Source organism: Panthera onca, chromosome A3, assembly GCF_046562875.1.
Source record: "Panthera onca isolate mPanOnc1 chromosome A3, mPanOnc1 haplotype 2, whole genome shotgun sequence".
Lineage (NCBI taxonomy): Eukaryota > Metazoa > Chordata > Mammalia > Carnivora > Felidae > Panthera > Panthera onca.
The window spans coordinates 72,394,749-72,420,424 of record NC_138341.1 but is presented as its reverse complement, the minus strand read 5'-3'; the positions used below and the strand labels follow the sequence as shown (position 1 = coordinate 72,420,424).

The 25,676-nt window shown below is 42.9% G+C and overlaps 1 protein-coding gene across 2 annotated transcripts in view; it reads right to left on the bottom strand.

Moving 5' to 3' along the window:
- LHCGR (luteinizing hormone/choriogonadotropin receptor) overlaps positions 1-22,592 on the bottom strand; it is a 121,282-nt gene extending 98,690 nt beyond the window's left edge. For both annotated transcript variants that reach the window (XM_060606365.3, XM_060606348.2), the window contains exons 1-3: positions 22,386-22,592; positions 3,474-3,545; positions 1,466-1,540 (exon numbers count right to left, since the gene is read on the bottom strand). In XM_060606365.3, coding sequence (XP_060462348.1) covers positions 1,466-1,540; positions 3,474-3,545; positions 22,386-22,552 — 314 coding nt within the window. In that variant the 5' untranslated portion in view covers positions 22,553-22,592. The remainder of the gene's footprint in view (positions 1-1,465; positions 1,541-3,473; positions 3,546-22,385) is intronic.
- Positions 22,593-25,676: the final 3,084 nt, after the last annotated feature.

Here is a 25,676-nt window from a genome sequence, read left to right as displayed (position 1 = left end):
CCCTGGGAAAAGTCCGTAAGTTTTCCGTTAGAGCATTTTATTTTTCTTTCTGTTGCATCACGAGCAATTTATTTATCTTAAGCTGTTCTGGTGGTTCACAGTATAAGCTGTGCTTCTGTATCACTTGGGAAGTCTGTTAAAACTACAGATTTTGAGGTCTGGGATAGGACTGTCACCTATAATGGTAATGACCTTCTCTCTCCTCCCCCAACCCCCAATTCTACTTCATAGCCAAGCCCAGACTATAAATCTACATTTATAGTATTTTAGATTTCCCCATAATTGGTTGGTGAGTTAGGCTCACCTCCCTGACTATAATGTCATCTCCTGGGGAAGATTTGTATTTTACCTCCTCTGTATTCCAGCAGCATGTGACCCTTGGTTGGACATGTGGCAGGTACTCACATACTTATCAATCAATTATTCTCTTTAGATAATTGCTAATTGGACCATTCATAGGGAGGCCTTGTAGTGTAGTGGAAAATGCATAAGCTTGGGAGAAAGACAGGCTGGGGTGGAATCTCATCTCTGCCATTGTCTACGGTGCCACACTGGTCAAATTACTGACCCTCTGAACTTCTATTCCTCCCCCTGAACAAAAGGGATAATTACCCTACTTTGCAGGGTGGCTGTGAGGATTCATACCACCTTGAGGAAATAAATGCCAGGCACAAGTGTGCAGAAAATGTTTGTGGCTAACATCCTTCCCCTTCCCTTAACTTTCAAAACTCCTGTGCAGGTGAAGTTTGTACAAGCTCAGGTTTGAGCCAAACAAGGCAGCAGTAAGAAGCCTGGCTTAGGAGTTACACGAACCAATTTCTAGCCCCAGCTTTAGCACTAACTTGCTGTGTGACATCAGACAAGTCAGTTAAACTCTTTGGGTTGTAGGTTCATCATCTGAAAACTGAATTGAGCCAGTCTTCACCCATCTTTTTTTGTAAATTGGAGGAAAATGATAATTTGGAAAGAACTCTTTTTAAGACTCAATTCTAACACATCACAATAAGAATAACAAACACATACACATGTCCCACACAGGGCTTTTACACGGTTGGTTTCCAAGAATCATTTACTGATTAAATGAAGATGTCCAAACAGTCCCCAATGTACTAATTCATGATCTCTAAGCTCCCTTTCAGATTTTCCCACTACCCCAAGTACTTCATACCCTCCCTTCCATAAGGTAAGAGCTACTTGGCAGGACTCCACAATGTCAATTTTAATTTCCAACTTTGTGTTCTGATGTTTCAGAGTTTATACAGCTCCCAGGGAGAAGCAGTTGTCACCATGGCAACCTTCAGGCCACTGCAGTGAGAGAAATTAGTGCCTGCCCAGACCTAGTAATTGCTGCAGTCTTTTCCTCTTGGATTCCTAGCAGTGGATGCTTGAATACAAATACCGAGTAGGCTCCAGCCAGCGAGGGTAATAGTGTACAGCAATAAACTATGTGTTAGCTGATGCTTACATTTCAGACAAATTGAGGAGGTTGTCAAAGGCATTAGCTTCTATCTTTTCCAGAGAATCACTCTGAGAGATTTCACTAGGGGAGAGAAAAAAAGGGAAGAAACATGAAAGAAATGACCATGTCTGCATAATAATAAGCTATGGGTGTGACCCAACAACTGGGGGCTCCAGTGGGATGCCTTAAGTTGTCCTCCTATCATCAAGTGCTGCCATCTCCCTTTAGAAGCACTGATGGGCATCTGTAACCCAGGTGCTGTTGAAATGCGGGTTTCAGTAACCCCTGTTTATGTGACAGGTTATTTTTTCTTGTTCATCTTATGACTCAAGAGTCACAGTTTGTTAGAAGTGGACAGGTCTTTTGAGGAAATCTAGTCAGATTCCCTTATATTACAGCTTTGGAAATTGAGACTCAGAGGAGAGGCAAATAGTGCTTATGGGAAGGCTCAGGACCGGGATCTGGATGTCTGGATTCCCAATTCCATCATTCTAGTGATGTTTTAATTTGGGTTACATTCATTGTTTCATAACTCTTTACCCTTTTCCCAAAATCCTGTTCTGAGGTGATTGCAAGGTGGTCAACTTCCGCACGTAGTGTCCTTTTTAGGTTGTGTCTATTTCTTTGGCTGTTCTCATTCTTTTAGCAAATTGAGGACAAGGAGTATGTCTTGTTCACTTCTGAATCTGTGGCAACTTGATATTGCCTGGTACGTAGAGTATCAATGAATGAATGGATTAATGGATGGCTTTTTTTTTTTTTTTTCTAAAGACATGAACATAAAGGGCCCAGCTTTGCCATATACCATCTCAAGCATGCAGGTAATATCAATGTTACCCTAAAATTCCACCATAAGCTACCATTTGCTACCAGCTGAGAAAAAAGTCTCAAATTCACAAATTGTACATTTGAGTGTTTCTAAGGTTAACATTCACTGAAGCCTTCAGACTTCAGAGCTTTAGCCCACAGAAAGGCTGAGCCTAAGGCAGTTAATGTCTTTTATGAGCAACACAGTAATGGATTGTTGCTGGACGGATTAATTTCATTCCTACCTAATGGTTTGTTTATTTAGCTGTGGCTACTTTTCTCATGAGGAGGTCTTAATGCATTAAGTTATCAAAGCTCAACATTTAAACTTGGGAGCAGAAGAATAAGGGTTAGGCTCAAGGAGACTGACATCTATGTCTTGAGGAATCATTTTTAATGTCCCCATTGCATATTAGTACCCTAAAGAGCAGTCCAAGTTTCCCCAAGGAGCTAGGATTGATGATGCTGTATCTTCATCTTCTTTACAGATGTAAATCTGCTTCAAAAGCCCAGTGAATTGTTAAGATCAGAGATGCTCTTTAGGAACTAAATGGCCTTTGAGGTCCTTTCACTCAGACTAACGTCAAGGAGGATTCTGGAATACTGGACTCCTGAGAAAGTTCCCTCCCATGCATGGTGCCTTATGCCCTGGCAGCTGAGAGCCAGGGAGAATGGGTTGAATTGACATCTGACAGAAATATGAGATCACACTGTATTATCAGGTTGCTTTATACTTTTGATAAAGGCCTTTTATCAATACAGCTCTAAATACTGTGTGTCTGTCATACACATCTTCTATTTTAGGTATAAAGATTGTCTTCTGATGCACAATAAACCTCCAACACATTTTCTTCTGTGTGGGTGTTATCTAAAAATGTGACACAAGGGAATAACTGCTGTAGCAGAAGGAGGATTTTTATGATTGGAATCTATTTTCTTTTCTATGTGAGAAATTTATCATCACTTATCAAAATGCATTCAGTTCATTGAAGCAAGGTTAATTATCTGGAACTTAATGACTCTTGGAAATCGTACTTTTCTTCAAAGGTTCCTAGATATTACTTGTATTATAAAGATAAAAATACTGGGGTTTCTTGAACACAATTTCTCTCCTAGAAGAATTATCCCCTTTCAACTATGTTTTCTCTTACAAAAGTTTTAATTATTCCAATTATGAATGTCTTTTGGTATGTAGTATCTTACTTACATTTTTACCACCTCATTAAGTCCTCTGAAAGCTTGAGATGGGATTAGTTTGATAGGGAGATAGGTGAGTGATCTAGAAAAGAAAAAAGGAAAGCCAAGAGTTTAATATTTAAGACTGGGTACCTTTCAAGTTCATGAATATGTGTGTGTGTGTGTGTGTGTGTGTGTGTGTGTGTGTGTGTGTCTACAGTGTTCCAGACACTGGTTTCAGGTGGAGAATTCTAACTTACATCAATAAAGAGATGTGCCATAACTCACTCTTGGTTTTTATCAAAGATATTTATTTTGTATTAAGATGCTCAACTTTGGGATCAGACACACTGGAGTTCATATCTCCACAGGTGATCCTGAGGATGTTATTTAAGCCCTCTATTTCAGTTTCTTCATCTATAAAATTGGAATAATAATTCCAGCTTCACAGGGTTGTTACAATTAATCAAGATAAGCCATGTAAAGAACAGGGCTTGACACCAAGTAAATAGTTGATAAATAGTTCTAGGGTGGCCCCATTGGCCTGGTTGGGAAGATGGAAAAGAAACTGTCTTGGGTAAAGTAAAGAAATTACTGGTGAAAATACAGTTGGACACCAGGCAGGCAGGAGAAGGAAAGATTCACTAGGAACATGTTCCTATTTTGATCCATACCATCTTCCCCAGGTAGCCAATTTCAGTTTCCTCCCAACCAGAGCAGTTGGCTGCTATGGTTCAATCACATGGGCATCTCATGCCATTTTGGGAGAACATCTATAGACCATTTCCTTCAGGCACTTGCCTATATCCAGAGGAACAATCTAAGCATTCTGGAATAGAGATAAAAGTTATGTTACCTAAAAGTTGAGAAAAGAGCAATTATTCAGCAATAGCAAAAGCAGAACGGGATGATATATGTGCGCTAAAGGAACCCCGTGTTCAGATAGCTCAGAAGAAAGTGTCTGCAAAGCAAGAATGAATGTTCAACTGATATTTATCAAGCATCTACAATGGTTGAGTGTTTTGGCCCAAGCATTGGCAGAGAGGAGGTGAGGGGACCAGGACATTTCAGGTGGGAAGTCAATGTCAGGAGTATGAGAGTGGAGGTGGGAGATGCTGCCTTGCTTTTCACGTGTCTATGAAGCACACTGTCTTAGTTGCCAGGAAAGAACATCTTCTGCATCATGAGTGCATTTAATCAGTGAGCTGTCTTGCAGTCTCGGAAGGGACTTGCTATGGTATAAGGTGCTATATGAGCAGTGCACACCTGCCTATAACCTTACAGTCACACAATGGTATGAGTTGGGTATTTCCCTTCGATAGCAGAAGAACTAGATCACAAAGAGATTCAGTAGCCCAAACAAAGTAACACGAGCAAGTAGACTGAGCCCAAAATGTTCTTTCTATGGTGAGATATTGGGCCGAAGTATGTGATTCCTAACCCAGTCCCTTTCTACCTCCCAACTTTACTGAGGAATAACTGACAAATATAATTGTATATATTGAAAGTGTACAATGTGATGATTTGATATACAGATGCATTGTGGAATCATTACAGAGATCAAAATAATTAACATATCTGTCACCTCACATAGTTAACTCTTCTTTTTTGGGGGGCAGGAGGTGAAAAAACTTAAAATCTACTGTCAGCAGCTTTCATATATATAAAACCATATTGTTAACTATAGTTACCATGCTGTACATTAGATAATCAGATCATAGTCTTATAACTCAAAGTTTGTGTCCTTTTAGAAAAACATTTTTTTAATGTTTATTTATTTTTGAGGAGAGATTGAGAGAGTATAAGCAGGTGAGGGCAGAGAGAGAGAGAGAGTGAGACCCAGAATCTGAAGCAGGCTCCAGGCTCTGAGCTGTCAGCACAGAACCCAGTGCGGGGCTCGATCCTACAGACTGAGAGATCGTGACCTGAGCCGTAGTCAGATGCTTAACCAACTGAGCCACCCTGGTGCCCCAGAGTTTGTGCCCTTTGATTTATATTTCATTTCCCCCACCCTAGCCCCTGGCAACCATGATTCTCTTCTTTGTTTCTAGTAAATTGACTTTTTTTGGTTTGTTTGTTTGTTTTGTTTTAGATTTCATATAAATGATATCATACAGTATTTGTCTTTGGCTTATTTCATTTGGCATAATGCCCTCCAAGTTGGTCTATGCTGTCACAAATGGCAGGATTTCCTTCTTTTTTATGGCTGAAAAATATTCCTCTGTGTGTGTGTGTGTGTGTGTGTGTGTCTGTGTGTGTGTGTGTATTTACCATTCATCCATTGAAGGACCCTCAGGTTGTTTCCATATCTTGGCTATTATGAATACTACTACAATGAACATGGGATACAGAGATCTTGTAGAGTTCATGATTTTATTTCCTTCTGATATATACCCAGGTAATCTATTCTCTCTCAGTGAGCAAGGTGGAGGGACAGGCATTGTGACCTTGTTTCTCTTGAGAGGAGAAATGCCACACTCTCACAATTTCTCCTGCAAAACAGCTTACCAACAGTTCCTCTCCAGGGGCTAATGCAAAGAAATTTCATTTCAGAAAAATACTTTTGCTCAACAGTCTCTTAGAGATGGTGCAACCTAGAAGAAGTAATCCAAACTGGGTCCTTTGATTTTATTCTTGAAGACAGTCCCACCAAGCACATTGTTCAATACCCAAACTTATTTAACAGGGCATCCAAGAAGAACAGGGACAGAGGGGGGAGAAATCTTCTTACCATGGCATGTTTGCTTCCTATATTTCTTCTGGAATCATGTCCGCTTGGCTTACTGATTAAAAACACAGTTTTATTGCTCTCTGCACTGCCAAGTCAATAAATTTCCAGAAGAGAAAGCTGTATTCTACTGTACCCCATGCAACATCAATAAAACTGACAGCCAAATTCTGATTCCAGAATCTTTATTGCTGGGGATAATGCAGTGCAGAACATATTTTGGAGAGTGTTTACATAAAAGCTTAAAACGAACCCTTCAGAGCTGTTTATTCATGCAAATGGAAGCCAGAAGCTGGAGCCTCTCAGCAGGCAGCCTCCCCATCCAAAAGGGAGTATAGTGTGGTTCCCAGGAGAGCACTTGGCTCAGATTTGACCAGGGAGGTTGCCTGAGCTTTTGATTGATGTAGGGATGAGGGATGAGGAGCAAAGGCTGGACAGAAGTGAGAGAAGCTGTAGCTCATGCACTGACCGTCCCCAGTGACTACAGAACAGCCCTGGTGCAAGATGAAATTTTGCAGTTGACGTTGATGCTGCAGCTCAGGAAAGGCAGTAGTGATGAGAGTAAAAATAAAGTTCCTACCAGAAAGGAGCCACTGAGCAAACAGTGGGTAGCTGTGTGGATGTGACTGGGGGGAGGAAGGGGCCTGGGGGCCAGAGAATGGGGAGACAGGTGAGGTGACGCAGGTGTACTGAGCTTTTGACGCTAGATGTGTTCTCATGAAGTGAGATGCAGAATGTGGTTCCATGAATCCAAAGCTGTTTTTCCCACTGACTTATATTTTTATTTTGGAAGTGTCATGTCTTTATTCCTGATTCATCTTCAGTTGGCAGCAGTTTCTAAGCATTCAAAGGCCTGTCTCCTGCATTTAAACGTTTGTTCATGTGGCCTGTGGTTGCCAATAACCATTTGAATGTACTCCCTTTGAAGGTGCTTCTTTCTCTGATGGGTGCTTTTATGAGGCCAGAAACTTTTAGCAATGTGAACAACTGCCTCCATAACCCTGCAGTTCTATTCCTGTATACACCCCAGAGAAATTCTGACACTGATACTTACGGTAACCTATGTAGGGATTTTCTTCATGGCACTGTGGCATGGTGGGGGGTGCGGGGTGTGGATGCAAACCGAGTGTCTGTTACTGAGTGAGAGAATGGTAGTGCACCTCACTAACAGGTCAGCAGTTAGAAGCAGGAGTCTAAAGGCACAGAGAACAGACTGTGTGGACCTTAGAATCATGGTGCTGAGAGCAATAAGAAAGTAATGATACGAAATCCTACTTGCAGAATTAAAATACATGCACACTAAACATTAGACATTTTAAGGGAAAACACCTAAGCACATATTAGGATGGTTGCCTATGGCGAGTTGAAAGGAAATGAGGGAAGGGGGTAAAATAAATAACTGAAAACAGTGACTTTGGATGGACTGGTGATAATGTTGCTTGAAGGAAGAAGTGTGATTGACTTAACCGTCTGCATCTGAGAGACAAAAAAAGAAAAGTTTTTTGTTTTGATGTATTGAGTTCCCTTTTTTTTCCTTCCCTCCTCACTTCCTTCTTTTTTTCTGTGTTTGAAGTTAGGCCTATATGTATTCCAAGAATTGTGTGAACTTCAGGAACTCTTGTGGAAAGGCCTAGTCAATATGATTTGATATAGAGCAGCAGCCAGAGAGAACTGGGAAAAAAAGACCAAAGGCAAGGACAATTCAACGGCTCTGCTGTCCAGGGTCAAAAAAGGGAATGAAAGCTATTCATAAAGCAAAGACAAATAAAAGAGGGGCAGAGCCTTTTCTGTCTCAGACAAAGAGTGTGACACTTCCAAATGATGCAGCTCAGATGGTGGCAAAGAGCCAGGCTTCTTGGGCAAATGTGAGGTTGAACTTGCGGGATAGAAAGTTTTCTCTGCCTCCTAAATAGTGAATGAGAAGGAAGTTCATGTATGTGTGGACCAATCCAGATACTTGTATTTTTTACATGTCACAGCTTGCTTTCTTGCTTTCTCTCTCTCCCTTTCCTCCCTCCCTCCCTTCCTTCCTCCCTTCCTTCCGTCCTTCCTTCCTTCCTTCCTTCCTTCTGTCTTTCTTTTTACCATTTAAAATTTTGATTTTTAAATGAATGGATGATACAACACGGTGACACCTGGATTATGGCCAGATCCCATTTTCCTCAAGCACCTGTGCCACAGATGTTGAAACAAATACTTAGACAAGATGGCAAAGTGTGCCTTAGTTTCATCCATTATGAAAACTCCATTTATTCATGAATCCTGTCTGCAAGCCCCCAACCCTTCTGGTTATGGGTTAAAGTTAACATAGAAGCATTCTTTACAACCCTTTAGCATTGGAACTAAGCATTCACTCTAGTTCTGGGATCCTGTGATTGATCATGACTCTGGTGAAGTCCTGTGTCTTTCTGCATTGTCTACACTAAACCTAACAATATTTAGAGGGCAGGAGTACACCTGCAGTATCTTGAGTTACATTTGTTCCCCCTGACCTCATGTTGATCCTTATTTTTTCCTTGATTCCTTATCCTGCAGCCTGTCTGGTCTCCTCAGAGTCCATCTAGAAGCGGAGCCCCTGACCACCCTTCTTCTTAGTCATCAGATCCTGATTCCTACATTCCTGACACTGCTAACCCAGAACAGTTCCTAGTTGCTATCTGGTTGGGTTCAACCTGGTATCTCTCACTGCTAGGTTCTGACTTTCAAACTGGGCCCCTGGCACAGATGGAGACTCTGTGCTGAGGCTGCCAGTACATTTGGGTTAGTTCTTGTAGAGGATGCTGTGGTGGGCTGCCAAAATCACCCTTTAGGACTGAGGCACTTATTCCCCCAGAGGCTGGGAGAGGGGGCAGCTTGAAGTTCCTGGCTGAGTTGCTCCCCTGGAATTACCCTCAGCCAAAGATTGCCACATCGCCCAAGATCACATTTTCTCTCCTGGGCAGCATGCATCCAGTGACTGGCCAATGCAGGGTCCAGGCTTGGCCTCTTTGCCTCAAGGTGGGACTGGTCAGAAGGGCCATCCCACTTTCAGAGCTCCTTCCCATCCACTCTTTCACCTGGGCCCCAGACTCACTCCCCTTCCCAGCCAACCCCAATTGCCAAGTCATCAATGCACTCTGTGTCAGAAATCAGCACCAGGGGACAGTTTACAGATAAGCAAATAGCACTCACATAAACTCAGTCACCTTGAAGAAGGATAATGCCACATTATCAGGTCCTCCTTAATTGTTCCTAGGGCCTCTGGAATACTCAAGGGTGGGGCTTGACACCCTCTGACTTTTTTCTTCTGAGTTTAATAACACAGATGACCTTGGTAGGAGCCCGTTTGTCTACTCACTGGCTTGTTAATGAACCCTCAAAATAAAGTTAGCTGGAGAATTTCAGTGTGGAGGGCTGTGTCCTCCTTCAGTGAAACACAAGATTTAGAAATCCTTGCTTATAAAAACCTATCAATTGGGATACATTTGCATTTTCAAAAGATTCTTTGTTCTACAAAATGATTCCGTGGAAGGTACCTTTAAATAGCAAACTCCCTAGGTGAAGGGAAAATAGAGTTCAATTGACATACTCTCTCCTTTTAAAGATAGGTATTGCATGAAGCCAATTATGACTGTAGGTTCCCCACCGCCCCTTGGTTTTTAAGAGCTGGGATTGCATAAGGATTTCCAGGGCAGGACCACCTTCTGAAGCACACAGGCTGAGCAGGGCCAGAGGAAGATGAGAGCCAGGGAAAATGTCCTGCAGCAATCTGGACTCCCCAAAGACTGGGTGGAGTTCTAGGTCATCTTGTCAGACAGAGCCTTTACCTATCCTTCTGCCCAGCACAGCAGAAGTGAAATATTTTTATTCACTTTCCCCTAATTGTTTAGAAAAGCCATCTGTATTATCGATTTAAGAAAGCTACAAACATCCATCTTTCACAGACAATTAGTTTATTGCTAGAGCTATACACCCTGAATTTTAAAATGCTATAAAATCAGAAGGAGGGAAAAAAGACAGAAATCAGAGACACTCAAAGCCTTTTTGCCTAATGAACTCATTGAAATGGGAGAGGGAAGCATTACTTTATTTAAAAAGAATATTACTGTTTTTGTATTTTTTACATAAGAACTTGTTCTAAATAGAATAGAGACTTAAGAATTTCTGTGTTGTTTTCAAAGCTGCTCAATAATTATAATAACCCTGCTTTCATCTTGGAATGAAATAAAAATGGCTTTCCCCATTCCAAATGATTTTAAATCATTGCATTTTCAAATGCATTGATCTACTTGGTAACTTCATTACTGGGTATGTCTTCATTTATTGGCCTCTTGTCTTCAGCATTTACCTAGAGGGAGCTGAGATGTCAATGTTACCTGAAATACTAAGTCAGTATAGATGGACATGCAATTTGTTCAGTTTTACATCAGAAAATTTGGAATGTTTCTTAAAAGTACATCCAGGGGCGCCTGGGTGTCTCAGCCGGTTAAGCATTGGACTTTGGCTCAGGTCATGGTCTCACAGTTGGTGAGTTTGAGCCCCAAGTCAGGCTCTGCGCTGACAGCTCAGAGCCCACTTCAGATTCTCTGTCTCCCTCTCTCTCTGCCCCTCCCGTGCTTGTGTGCACTCTCTCTCTCTCTGTCTCAAAAATAAATAAACATTTAAAAAAAGCCATCCAGGTGGTTTTCATTGTTTGGCTACTCCTTTAAACACTGTTTTAGACTCAAGTACTCAGGGTGAAAAGGCTCCTCACTTGATAGATGAAGAATCTTAAGAAAACTGAAATGATTTCCCTGAAACCACGTGGCAATTCAGTGGCAAATCTGGACTAGAACATAGGTCGCTTCGTTCCTGTGCTGTGTCCTTCACCAAACAAAACACATCAGTGCTGTTTCTTTGGGGGTTTGTTGATACACTCTGCTACACAATCCTCTGGTTCTCTGGTGAAACCTAGCCTTCTGATAGAACCATCAGTTTCTTGAGGGATGTGCTCACAGTCTTAAACTTCAAAGATGCTGCTCAAATTCTTGTTCCTCCATGGGACTACCTGAGTGGGTTTTCTTTCTTTCCCCTGTCCTCCTCAGCAAGAATGACTACTCAGTTTTTTTTTTTCTTGTACTGTTATTTGAGAATTTACCAGGTACCCTGTATGAATGTTTCCTCTGTTCCACCATTGAACACCCAGTCTCTGGTGGACTCTACCTTCATACTGTCTCTTGCTTCCAGCCTTTATTTCTTTCTCACTGCCACTTTTCTCGGGCATTCTTTTCTCCACCAGACTGTTCCATAGTGCTTGAGTTGGTTTCCTCTGAGCCTATCCTGGCTTTCCCCTAACTGGGCCAGATTAATCTTCCTGATAACTCCCCCCATGTTACTCTTCTTTCACTTAATTTTCTATGCCTTCCCTTTGCCTGTCCATTATCTACAAATGCCTCAGCCCTGCATTCAGGCCCTGCAAATAAAGCCTCAAACTTCATTTGCCACCCACTATTCCTCTCACATAACCCATACACTAAACTTGTGCAGTTCAATCAGGCAGCCACCAGCCACAAGTGGCCATTGAGTGCTCGAAATACAGTTCGAATCAAGATGCACTGTACATGTACCATATACACCAGATGTTGAAGACTTGGCAAGAAGAAGGAATATAAAGTATCTCCTTAATAGATTTTATGCTGATTAAATATTGAAATGATAATATTTTGTACACTTGGATTAAATGAAAATTGTTAAAATTGTGCCATTTAAAAACTTAAGTGTGGCTATTAGAAAATGAAAACTACACATGTGACTGGCATTATATTTTTACTGGACAGTGCCATCTGGATAAATCAGACTACTGTACTTCCTGAACTTGCCCCACCCTTTTCTGTCTTCATTCACACTTTCACATTCAGACACTATCTGGCACATATACCCTTCTCTGCAGGTCAAATTCTACCCTTGGTTAAAGGTCTCTTTCAGGTGCTATATACTTTATAGAACATGCCTTCATCACCAATTGCATATGCCTTCTCTTTAGAAGCAGCACAATGGGACAGTGAAGAGTACAGACTCTGGAGCCAGAATGCCTGGGTTCAAATCATAGCTTCATTCCACATCTATAAAATAATGACACTAACTACCCCAGAGATTTTTGAGACTGAATAAGGAAATGTTTATACAATTATAATACAGCATCTAGCACAAGATAAGAGCACAGTAAGTACTTATAATTCACTTAATGTGAAAGATTCAAGCTACCCATGTTGCTTCTAGTGACAACTTTAACTTCCTTGTCAAGGGTAGAGGATTAGTGGGGGTGGGGTAGGGTGGGTTCAGTACTTTGAAATGGACTCTTCTATTTGTCATGGGTCACACTTTATAAAATATCTGTGACTTGTCCCTGACTCTTGAGTCTCTGCTGATTATAGATAAGACACCTGAGAGGGATGGTAGGTATTCCTACATTGTACCTTTCTTTTGGGCTCAGGTATCTCTTACAGGTGTCACCTGATAGCCCTTTAAAAAAAATGATAAAGAACAGCCTTCCATTAAATATTGCAACTCTAGGGGCCCCTGAATGGCTCAGTTGGTTGAGGGTCCAACTTGGGCTCAGGTCATGATCTCACAGTTCATGGGTTCGAGCCCTGCATCGGGCTCTGTGCTGACAGCTTGTTCTGAGCCTGGAGTCTGCTTTGGATTCTGTGTCTCCTTCTCTCTTTGCCCTCCCCCGCTCACACTCTGTCTCTCTCTGTCTCTCACAAATAAATGTTTAAATATATATATATATATATATATATATATATATATAGGAACTCTAGAGAGCCACCCTGCAGAGTTCTCATTTGCTCATTCAGTTGGAACCCTCCCATTGGAAAGTACAACTTGAGAGACTCTCCTCCAAGACAGACTTTCCAGAGCACCTAAGAAGCTGTGAGGAGTTTATGAATTATACTGTGAACCAAGATTTTCAAGAAGATTCCCTAGATAATGGATTTTCCAAGTCATTTGTGCAACAACTAAATTAAAAATATAAAGCCTCAGAGGAAAATGGTAAACACATCTAAGCCCTTACTCAAAACCCATTTAAAGTTTTCTAAAGACACAAGCAAAATAACCCAATCTTTACCCCCTAAACTGAATTCTTCCAGCAATAACATAACATGACAAGACTAACTCTGATAAATAAAACTACATGTTGAATTCTCCCCAGGGAATGTCTGCATTATCTGTAATGATTTCTCAAAAGTATTTTTTAGAAGCAGAGAATATTATGTTGTCAGGACAGTGACAATGCAGATATGCTTCAGGAAACTCTTCCATTACAAGCTCCTGTTCTAGACACTTAAAAACCTTTTTTTAAAAATGTTTATAATTTATTTTTGAGAGAGAGTGCAAGAGAGAGCACGCCCGAGCATGCACAAGTCAGGGAGAGGCAGAGAGAGACAGGGACACACAGAATTGGAAGCAGGCTCCAGGCGCTGAGCTGTCAGCACAGAACCTGACGTGGGGCTTGAACCCACAAAGTGTGAGATCATGACCTGAGCCAAAGTCGGCACTTAACTGACTGAGACACCCAGGCACCCCCAAAACTTTTTTTTAATGAGCCCATAAAAGCTGGTTGCAACTAAAATACTACATACTTCTAATTGATCTAAGGATGGATTTGAAGTGCCTGAAATTACTGGCATGTGTGCCTTCAATTTTTGCTAACTCCTCAGCTCTCTGGTGGACACCAATTTGTGTGGTTGCCTGGCTCAAAACTGCCCCCCCTTTTTGAAATGTTTATTTATTTTTGAGAGAGAGCTCAAGCAGGGGAGGGGCAGAGAGAGAGGGGGACAGAGGAGCTGAAGTGGGCTCTGCACTGACAGCAGCGAACTCATGAATTGTGAGATCATGACCTGAGCCGAAGTTGGATGCTCAACTGACTGAACCACTCAGGTGCCCCCACAATGTCCCTTCTTTAGAGTCACTTCCTGGCTGGTTGCCTCTGGGTGGAGTGTCTCATTGACTGTGTCCCTATGCTCTTGCCTTAGGGGTGAGGCCTGAGGCAATCAGATTCTCTTTCTTAGGAATTTAACACTTGTCATAGGCAGGACTCCATGGAGCTGCTTCACTGTAAAGGTGGTATCTTGGGAAAAGGGAACTGACCTCTTGCTGCTAAAATGCCACATTCTCTCTGGATCTTGCCCACATCCTTCTACCTCCTTGTTCTTCTATCATGATTAAATATGTCAGAGTTGATTTCTGGTGCTTACAAATGAGAAAAACCTTAATCAGAGTCCCACCTAAGATTTCCTGGGGGAAGTAATCCTGTTCCATTGGGGATCCATAACATAGGGTGTGTGCTGGTGGTCAGTGAGAGAGCTGAAGGCTCTTAATTGTGAGTCCCCAGTGGCCTAAGTTGGTGTCAAAGACCAGGACTGAGCTTTTAGGATGACCACGTTGGCCTGGCTGCCACTGTAGAGGTGGTCTTGCAGGTGGTACACTGCAAAGTGTAAAGATCTACAGCTCAAGTGATGCCTCCACTGAGGTTTCTTCATTACTCAGACTAGAAGGGATGGCTCCTTCTTCTGAACTCCTACAAGACTTTATCACCTTCTGCATTTCCCTGCAGTCATCTGAGAATTAGTCCTCTCTCTCCCATGGCTGAAGACTGGGAGGTCTTGGAGGGCAAGGGCGGTGTCTACAGATTCTACAAGTTGTCCTGTACATTTCAGTATGGAGTTCCTCAATGGCAAACAGGTTTGACCTGAGGGTTTTCTGTGTGTCAGCCTGAGGCTGAGGATGGGGAATGGGGAACAGAAAAGACCCAGAATAGGCTCAGACGCTTTAGCTGGAGAGACACGACTAATCCAGTGGAATGATAGAAAACAGCCTATAATCAGGTGTTAGGTGGCATGTTTGAAAGGCAGTTCAGCCTGGCTTGACACGACTAGCCTATCAGACTCCAGGCAATAATGAGCTCTGCTATTTTGGGATTCTAACTTATTCACCTTCCAAGTTGAGAAGACCTAGTGGGTCATTTTCTCTAATTAACACCTCCCAGGAAGAAAACTATTCCATCAGGCCTGCCCCTTGGATGATAGGTAGTTTCTGTTCAACCTCATGCACCAGCTGTGGGTTTGTAGTCTTCTCTGTAGCATCAGATTGTTACAATCATACTTTGTAGTTATGTGGAACCTTTATTTCCCAGTACTTTTGGCTCTGCCATCTTGTGTATCTTCACCACAGTCAGCCCCACTCAGTCATGTCCCTTTTATAGACAGCACAGAGATTTTATCACTAGCATGAACCCACAGTGCAAATTAGGGAAAGGGGACCTTGTGCTAGAACTCAGGTCTGCCCGGTCTTTGTCCTGTTGATCAATTCACATAGTTTGAGGGCTGTGTTGGACCCTACCTTGTCATACCAGAGCAGCCACTACCCCTGTGGGCTCAGGAATGCTGTCTGCTGCTGCTCATGAGGTAGAATTAGGAACCCAGGAGTCACCTGATTTCATCAGAGTCAAGGAGAAATGTAACGGCAGCAGGGGAAAACAAAACAAACCCTTCATTCCGAAAGTTGAGTTTTACTTATAAATTGGACTTTTCTGAGTTTGGCTCAAGTGGCATTAAAGAGCTGTGGTTCATGACCACACAGAGGGCAGCTGTGTGTGGTTTGCTGGCTGGGAGGGGGTGTCATCTCCCTGTGCAGCAGAAGGTAGGAGTAAATGAGGACCATGTAGAGAAGCTGCTAGAAGCTGCCCACTAAGTCAGAAAGCCCACCTGTCTGGTGGGTGGGATTATTTTAATTCCCCTCTTAAAAAATAGCTGGTGAGAAATTTGCTAAAATCTGCATTAAATATGATTTTTTGCACACCAAAGGGGAGCTGCCAGAACAGAATACATATGCTCCCATGGAGCCAGCCCCTTTGGGTCTGGAAGTGAGCAGCAGGGTCTCTCTCTATCACCATGACTCACGGGGCTTTAAAATCCCATCTGTGAGATCACAGTTATACATGGCCAAGACACCGTCTGGTGCAGCTACAATGAGAGATTACATTTTGGAAAAAAAGCTTTTGTACCTCAGTTCAAGACATGGAAAAGAAGCCAAACTGAGAGGCTTGGGAAGAAGATAGAGGGGGTGAAGGAGAAGAAATGGAGCCCTAAATTAATCGGACTTACTGCTTTTGAAATTAAAAAAAAAAAATAAGGCAGAAAAAAACCTCAAGGAATTATTGCTTTCCAAGGGGGGAGCTGGGTCTGATGCCAGAGGAATTGGTGTGTGAACCTTTTTGGCTCTACATTTCCACTGAGATTTTGGGAACTCTGTTGCTTGCTTTTTTAGTGTCTTGCTAGGGGCCATCATTCACTGTCCCCAGAAGGATGATTTTTAAACTAATAAAATCTGGTCCTTGCAAAGCTTTCCCCAAGGAGTCTGTTTATAGGCACAGCCAGGTTTAAGAATTGCTTGCAGGTATAGCTGGGAATGCTGAGTCAGAACTGAGGTTCAAGATCAACCTCTATCTTGGGCCTTTGCTTTGGTTGGGTGTGTGGGAGAAGTGGCGTTGGGAGGTAGGACAAGAGCTTTATGAATTCTGAGATTGATTGATTGATTGATTGATTGGTTTATTGTCATCTGGCCCATCTGCAGGGAAGCTGAGGCAGGGCCAAGCTGTTGTACCTTCAAGAACTTGGTAGGCTTCTCTATGTCCTGTGAACTCTTACCTTGTGCCCTGGACTGGGAACCCATGGGTCTCACTCCAGGCTCTCTGGGTGGTGGTCTCTCTCTTTGGTTTGTTTTAATGGATCCTGGGCTAAGGATGGATTTTGCTCTAATGAGTGAGTTAAAACAAACAAATAACAAAAACTAAAACAATTTGGATGGGGCATACCAATATGGGTAAGCTTCCATTCTGGCTTCTCTGAAGCTGATATGTGTACTATGCCCGTTCAAAGGATAGACTGGGGGTCTGCAAAATCTGTAGCATAGATGCCGATTTAACACAACTCCCTCTGCTACCCATAGCACCTCCTCACCTCCCCATCCTCTAGGATGGAGATTTTTTTTTTTTTTTTAAATTTTTTTTTCAACGTTTTTTATTTATTTTTGGGACAGAGAGAGACAGAGCATGAACGGGGGAGGGGCAGAGAGAGAGGGAGACACAGAATCGGAAACAGGCTCCAGGCTCCGAGCCATCAGCCCAGAGCCTGACGCGGGGCTCGAACTCACGGACCGCAAGATCGTGACCTGGCTGAAGTCGGACGCTTAACCGACTGCGCCACCCAGGCGCCCCTAGGATGGAGATTTTTGAAATGACATTTAGATGCCGTACATCCCAACTAATACACATTTTTTTTTTTTTTTTTTTTTGCATTGGTTCATTGTTCCTATTCAGCTGTCTGCTCAGTTTGATATCATAGTAGTTCAAGAAACACTTTGACCATAATACCCATGAAATTTGGGGATTCCCCAGTTGAATAAGACCTCTTCAAGTGGTTCTCACTTTAGCACAGTGATTCAAAACCAAGGGTGGGGGGTGGATTTTGCTCCCTTAGGAGCATTTGGCAAATGTCTAGAGTCATTTTTGGTGGTCATAATTTGGGAGGGCAGTGCTACTGGCATCTAGTGGGTGGAGGCCAGGGCTGCTGCTAAGCATCCCGTAGGGTACACGACAGCCCTCCACAACATGTAATTATTTCGCCCCAGATGTCAAGTGTGCTGCGGTTGAGATACCTGCTCTGGCCGAAGAGGTTTATTTTGAATAAATGGTTACCTTATGGCAGGGTATATGCAAAAATATAGGTCAGTACAGCATATCAAATGATGTGTGTATGGGAGTGGGAGACACTGGGGAGAGCTTCATGGGGAAGTGACTCCAAGTCATGATTTTTATTGAATGCCTTTGTAATCAGCTGTCCAAGAATGACTCTGATGGAAAATCTATCAGTCAAGAATTATACATTGGGATTTTTTTTTTCTTTTTGCACAACCCTCTAGGTAATGTAACTATTTCCGATGACTTGTATGTGTTCCCTTAAAAAAAAATTTCCCCAAAAGTCTGGGAGAGGCTTCAACAAGGAAGGATCCATTCAACTTTATTCTTTTCTACCCAGCCAGGAATCTGAATCTACTCTAATCTGTGTTTCTTCCACTAAGACTCTTCTTCTTATCTCTCCTTAAAGGTTCAGCCCCATAACCATTTGTCCATGGTACCTTCCCTTGCACATTTAAGTCCATAGTAATTGCTCTGCATCCTGAATTCCTAGACCCTAGTTGCCTCTTTCCCTGCCCACACTGGTCTCTTGCATGTGTTTCTACCTAGATTGTGGGCTTCTCAAGGACTGGGGCCATGCCATCCTCCTGTTAATTCCTCTACATCATTGAACACTGTCCTGGACCCTGATTTTCACTGAAGGTGGGAGAGGGAGAAGGACATTCAGGAACAATGTCAGGAGACTAATGCCTTCCTGTAACACTGGATTGATAGATACAGCACATTTTATCTTTTCAAAGTCTCTGGCCTGTGTCTTATAATAAAGCTTAAAGTTTAATCTCTGTTCAGGAGGCACAACATGCAAAAAATAACTTCCCATTATTATTATTAGCATTTTCTTACTAACAGATTTTTTAGAAGCTGTTTCCATATCAAGAAGATCAACCTTTCTGTTGTCATAGAGACAAAGATCTTTATATAACCATGGACAAGGTGAGAATTTTTTTCCCCCTCTTCTTCCACTTGTCTGGAACTTATAAGACAAGGAAAAGGAAATGTTTTAAATCAATTTTTTTCTTTTACCTTTTTCCCCTCAATTAAAATGAGTGAGCATGTGGGAGGCATTTTTTGTATCATATTTTAGTTTTTAAATACCTCAGTTTTTAATAAAACATGGAAAGTATAGAAAGATATGAATGATGGAACTGTGCCATTTTCAAAATGTGCAAACAGTGGGCTTGTCAATGACAAACAATTACACTCCTTTTTTTTCCTTGTTCCTTTTTTTTCCCCTTGTTGAAACCAAATAGTGGACTTTACATGAAATCTTATAAGGCAGGACTACCAAGGCCTGGAATGATTAAAATGTAAATTAGCATCTACTGAGGGGCCAATGATGAAGTCTAAAATGCTGTGCTGTACTTGTCTCCTCCAACCCCCAGAAACATGAGTGCTCCCCTTCTTTCTTCAGAGCCAGACCCTGTGCATGACTTCATGCAAGACCACATCTCTCTGGGTGCCTTATTTCATAATTTCAGCTCTCTCCTCTTTATGAACTCCTGATAATTTGTTATCCATAGCATTTTTTTTCTATCTTGTGATTAATGTTTACTATTTCATTCATTCATCATCAAGAGGATTTCAGTATGATGCTGTTCACTTTTCCTGTCTTCTGCCTCAATGTTAAGTTACACCTTTATCCATTTGTCTTCTTCCCTAGGACTCAGAAGTATCCCTCTCCCTAGGATTAACCCTTCTTCTATGGTCTGAGACTGACACTGTCCTCCCACCCTCACTGAGACCTTACTTCACCAAATATCATTCTTCCCCCTCCCTTATGTCTTCAGTCTGTCCTTCTCCATGGATTCCTTCCCTTATTCCTCTTTGAAGACAAAAACAAACTTTTTCTCAATCCTGTATATTTTCCATATGTAGCAGAGTTTGGGGCTTTAATTTGATCATAGGTGCCTTTTGCAATAAATAGGTATTTTGTATATTATGTGTGTGAGGAGGCATATGGAGAGGGGAAGTATATGGCACAGGAAGTTTAAAACACACTTTTGCTTTCTACAAGATTATATCCTTCATGGAGAGCAATATCTTGGTTCTCAAACGTTTGCATGCACCAGACCACTTGGGGATCTTGTTAAAACACCAGCTGTTGCACTACATCCTCACAGCTTCTGATGCAGTAGATTGGGGATGGGGCCCAAGAGTATGCATGTCTAACATCCCAGGTGATGCTAACGCTGCTGGCCTAGGACCACACTTTGAGTAACACTGCCTTAAAGTGACTATCTTCCTATCCCTTCTTATGTATTTCTCTTGGCACATGGATGTTGAGGTCACCTTATTGTGCCCATAGGGTTCTCACCTAAAGGAGGAGGTCATCTCTCAGTTAACTGATTCTCAGGAAGCCTTACCTTGTGAGGGTCAGCATACTTGCCAACCTTACATGTCTAAATGTCTAGAAGATGCTCTTGGTGTGGATGCCAAGATAGTGCATGTGAAGGGAGGAAGTTGAGGATTCTCCAGAATCCCTCAGGGATGGCCAAAGGTGTCAGAGCCTGGACGACTAGCTCCTTTTTGGGAGTGGGACTAGCCAGCTTCAGCATGCTAGCATTTCTTCTATTGTGCTTGCCTCCCACCTCTACCCCCAAACCCCTAAAATCTTTTTGAGGGGTTCTAGGCTTCTCTAAACTGTGCTATGGGGCAGTGGGAGAATTTGTTTTGTTTTGTACTTTCCACTTCAGCTTTCTCCAGGGAAGAGGTAGTCTCCAGAGGCCAACATGGTTTGGCAGCAGGAATTGTTGAGAGAGCTCAGTGAAGAGCTGAATCTGAGAGGACCTGGGAATGTATATATGTATGTATGTGTATGTGTGTATATTTACATGTATGTGTGTGTGTGTGTGTGTGTGTGTATTTAGGAAAAGGTAATTTCCTAAATACAAAGACAAACAAATATAAAAACACAATTAACAGATGAAGTCCTGTCTTTGCTACTCAATAACAAAAAGGGACCATGGCCAAGTTATTCCATGTCTTTGGATCTCAGTTTCTTGAAATCTCTATGATAAGTACTGAGCGAGTGAGAAAGGCTGTTAGTGGCACCATCATTCATAAGAGCAAGAAGGGAGGTTTGTCAGGGAAGGACAAGGGCTGGGACTAGGAAGGCAGCTTCCATGAATCTGTTGATTGATTGAAACAAATTCTTTCAGCATGGTCCTCACCTTCAGGGAATTGAGCTGACAAGATAATTAATGGAAACTAATTAATATAAACCCCTCAGCCTTTAAACTGTATCTCTCAGCTGCAAACATTCCCTGTAGGCCACTAACTCTTTCAGGGGAGAGGCTCAGCCCCTCAGGAGGGAGGGGGGGGGGATCCCTGACAGACTGTTTCAGCCCATGGAAGTGGGGAGGGGGGGTTGCCTCTTTCTTCCCCAAGAATGAGATTCCATCACTGCCAATGGTTAGGACATAACCAAAACCTACTTTTGTAGTACTTTTCTTTCCTTTTTTTCTTTTAACAACTTTATTGAGATATAATTCATATACTATAATATTCACCCATTTAAAGTATACAGTGCAATGGTTTTTAGTATGTCTAGGGAGGAGTTGTGCAATCATCACCACAATCTGATTTTAAATAATTTTTGTTACCCCCAGAAGCCACAGCCATTAACAGTCACTGGGCCTTCACCCCTACCTGGCAGCTGTTAATCTGCTTTCTGTTGGTCTGGACATTTCATATAATAGAATCATATAATGTGTGGTACTTTTTCTAAATCGAAGAAAGGAGACACGGGACACTCTGATAACACTAGTACAGAAGGCCCCTCCTCTCTTCACCCCATCACTTCAGCAAACCTCTTCCTGCCCCTACTTGCTGATGTATGCAATTCTTTTAACCTCCTTTGTAACCCGCTCTGTAAACGTGGAGGGCTGGGTGGCGTGTGGGAGGCGTGACGTAAGGCACACCTTGATCAGACCAGCAGATTGAAATGCAAGTACGTCTGAGAAAGGGTAGGGCAGTGACTCGTATGCCTACTAAGCGGTACACTAGGGAGGCGGCGGGCGAACCAGCAATCCCAGGCGAGTGACCATGTCACCCCTTGCCGTAGGGCCTGACCACCCCATTCCTAGTGGAGCACAGGGTGTCAGAGGTCACAGTAACCTTCACCGACCTGGCTAGCACAAAGGTCAAGGCCACTTTCGACTTCCAAGCAGTGGCAGGGAGCAGGCCTTCCCTTGTGGCTTCTGGGCAATTCCACGCCCCTTGCCGCAGCCCCAGTGGGGGAAATCACGGCCCTGGGTCCGCCAGGGGCTACAGGGGGTGCCAGCAGGAGGGGCCCTAACCCAAGGCGCGGCTTGGCACGGGATGGCAGAGACAGTCCCCAAGCTTTGCATTCTCATCACTCTAAAAGGTGGTGGAGTTTGACAGGGCGCAGCCTTTTTCTCCAAGCTTCCTGGTTAAAGGAGCCAAAGAGTGGGGAAGCAGAGTGGCCCGGAGCGAGGAGCGAGCGAGGGTCCCGTAGCAGGGCGCCGCGTACTCACAGTAGGGTGAGGCCGGCCCGTGGGCCGGGGCAGCGCAGGGCGCCGTCGGGCGGGCAGCTGCAGGGCTCGGGGCAGTGCGCCCGGGGAAGCGCCCGCGGCGGCAGCAGCAGCAGCGGCAGCAGCAGCGGCGCCAGCAGCGGCCGCAGCGCGTGGAACCGCCGCCCCATGGCTGGCGGATCCTGAGCGCGGGCTGTTGCGGCTGGGCGGGTGCCCTGACCAGCCCCGGAGTGCTGCCCGCGTCCCTCTCCCCGCCCCTTGGCCTGCCCTCCCCCTTCTCCCGTGCCCGCCCGCCCTCCACTGCTGAGACTGTGCTGTGCCTCAACCTGGGGCAGTGGCCTGCGACCCCATCCCCTCCTTTCCCTGCTGCTTTCCCTGGTCGGCCTTGTCCTCTACATCTGCGAATGGCCCAATTATAGGAAGTAGTGTGGTAATGGTGACTGCTTTGGACGAGGGGTAGGGAGCTCTGAGTCCTCACCCTGACTCTGCTGTAACGGAGTGTGAAGTTGGGTGAATGTTGTCACTTCCAGGAACCTCTCTTATTTCATCTGTGAAAGGGGCAGATGGATACTTTGCTCTGCCCAGATGCTTCTTTCTTCTCAGCCCCAAATTCTTTTCCCTTCTCCCCCACCAGCTCTCTCCACACAAGTAATTTCTGACCTCTCAACTTACCAAGCAATTTCTCTGTATTTTTCTTGGTAGTAAGCACTTTCTTCCTTATAGTTATTTGAGCCTGTTCTATATCTATATATCCACTATAGATTGTGACATCCTAGAGAACAAAATCCAGTTCAGATTTATTTGTCTGTTCCTGGCTTCTACATGTTAAGTCTCTAATGAAGATTTGTTGAATGAATGAAAATGCTATGATAATGTACAGTGACTGCCCCACGGAGAGGCCCCTTACAGGGTAGACCCTGTGGCAGGTGCCCTCCCTCAAGTCATGTCTAAGCTTCACAACAAACTAGCAGGGTGTTTGCAACCAGAAAAATGATGTTATGCGACTTCCCCAAAGTCACACAGTTATTAAGTAGTGGAAACTTGTTTGAACTTAGGTCTATCACCCACTTTCTTTTACCAGTGCAAAAAATTACTGTATGATCTGCATACCAAGGATTTAGAAAGGAGACAATTTTACGGTTAACTATGGGAATGCATAATTTCCCTTATTTAATTTCATCATTAAAGCACTTCCCCCCCCCCCCCCCCCCCCATGCCCTGCCTTACAATGACTCTGTTTAGACTCTGGAAATCCTGGAAGTCTTTCTGGAAGAGGTGGACTTTGAGAGCCTGGAAAGTGTCTAAGACTCTAGAGACAGGAAAAGAAAGAACAGATATCCTTCTTTCTTGTTTGAAAACAGCTCTCAAGGTCAGATGTCTCAGTCACCAGTATGTAGTCTCTTGTGAGTTTTTGGCCCAAGGAAGGTAGATTTTTAAAAATTATTATTTAAAAAAAATTGGCTTTTTCCATGTTGTGCTAGATGGCACAAAAAACAAAGCTAATGTCTATAATGCTGTCTTTCTTTTTTGGACCCCTCTCTCCAACTGCTTATTTGTTCTCTTCATATCCCTCTTTCATACCTCTGCATATGCTACCCATTTGCCTGGAATGATTTTCTCTTCCTTTTGCATATTCCATTAATGAAACCCCTGCTTGTCCTTTAAGACTTAGCTCAATGTCATTTTCACTGTAACACCTTCTTTGACACAACCTGAGTCTGTGCCCATGACACCTGATTCTATAGTCTGTAATATAACACATTGTAATGATATAGCTTTAGTTGTCCTTCCCCCTGTCTGTTGATCTTAGTATTGCTAGAACATGTCATAGATTCTAGCACCTAGTAGGTAGGTACTCAGTCGATATCTATTGAATAACAGAATGAAAAAATGAAACCCAAGTACAGACCTATAGCCTATGTTTAGTAAATCATCTGAGAAGTGCTTAAACAGCCTTGCTTGATTTATTCTCAACCACACTGGATCAGTCTGGATAGGTATCAGGTGATTACTCATGACTACTTTGGGGTCACATCTTCTCTCCTCTTTTAATTTATCAGATTTTGGTAGGGAAGTTGGAATAGCACCAGGTTTTTTCAAACCTTTCTACCATGTAGCTTGAATTACAGGAGAGAAGGAATGAATAACTCAAGGTGCCTCAGTGGTATTTATTTTATTTTATTTTATTTTATTTTATTTTATTTATTTATTTTTTTTTTTTTAATTTTTTTTAACGTTTATTTATTTTTGAGACAGAGAGAGAGCGAGCATGAATGGGGGAGGGTCAGAGAGAGAGAGACACAGAATCTGAAACAGGCTCCAGGCTCTGAGCTGTCAGCCCAGAGCCCGACACGGGGCTCGAACTCACGGACCGCGAGATCGTGACCTGAGCCGAAGTCAGACGCTCAACCGACCGAGCCACCCAGGCGCCCCATATTTATTTTAAATCTTACATCTTATGTGGCTTTTTTTTTTTTTTTTTTTTTTTTTACTTCAAAGCATATCTGCTATGTAAAAAGAATGGTTGCTGCCACTCACCCCTGAAGAACCATTTGATTTTGTGCTTGGGTATCGTTGAGGGCTGGGCCATCAGGACATCTGAATTTTTTTTTTTTTTTTCTGTTCTGTCATTGACAGTGTGATTTGGTCTTCAGTTTCTTCATCTGAGAGGGGGTTGGAGTGCACAATCCCCAAGGCTCTTCTAGCTTTATTTATTACAAAAAAAATTTTTTTAATGTTTACTTATTTTTGAGAGAGAGAGACAGCATGAGTGGGGGAGGGACAGGGAAAGGGAGACCCAGAATCCGAAATAGGCTCCAGGCTCTGAGCTGTCAGCACAGAGCCTGACGCGGGGCTTGAACTCCCAAACCACAAGATCATGACCTGAGCTGAAGCTGGACGCTTAACCGACTGAGCCACCCAGGCACCCCAAGTCTCTTCTAGCTTTAAAATGCAAGGACTTTGTGGACAGCTCCTACTGTATTAGTGGTGGATGGAGTCAGATTGTGTATATTGACTTCTTATTGCTTGTCTTGGATTGGAGATAAAGGCCTGTTTATGAATGGGGGAAGTTGTTCATTTCAAAGAAAACTCACAACCTTAATGAGTTTTCATAAAATTTTTCTGTGATTAATTTCAGTTGGGTTTTAATTATGTCAGTTCTTGTGATGTACCTATTTTAACAAAATTACATTGAATTGTTCATCATAATCACAAGTTTGTTACAATGGAATTGGCCTATCCTACTCATTAATATGTGACTTATTTAGAGTAGATTTTTTAAGTTTATTTATT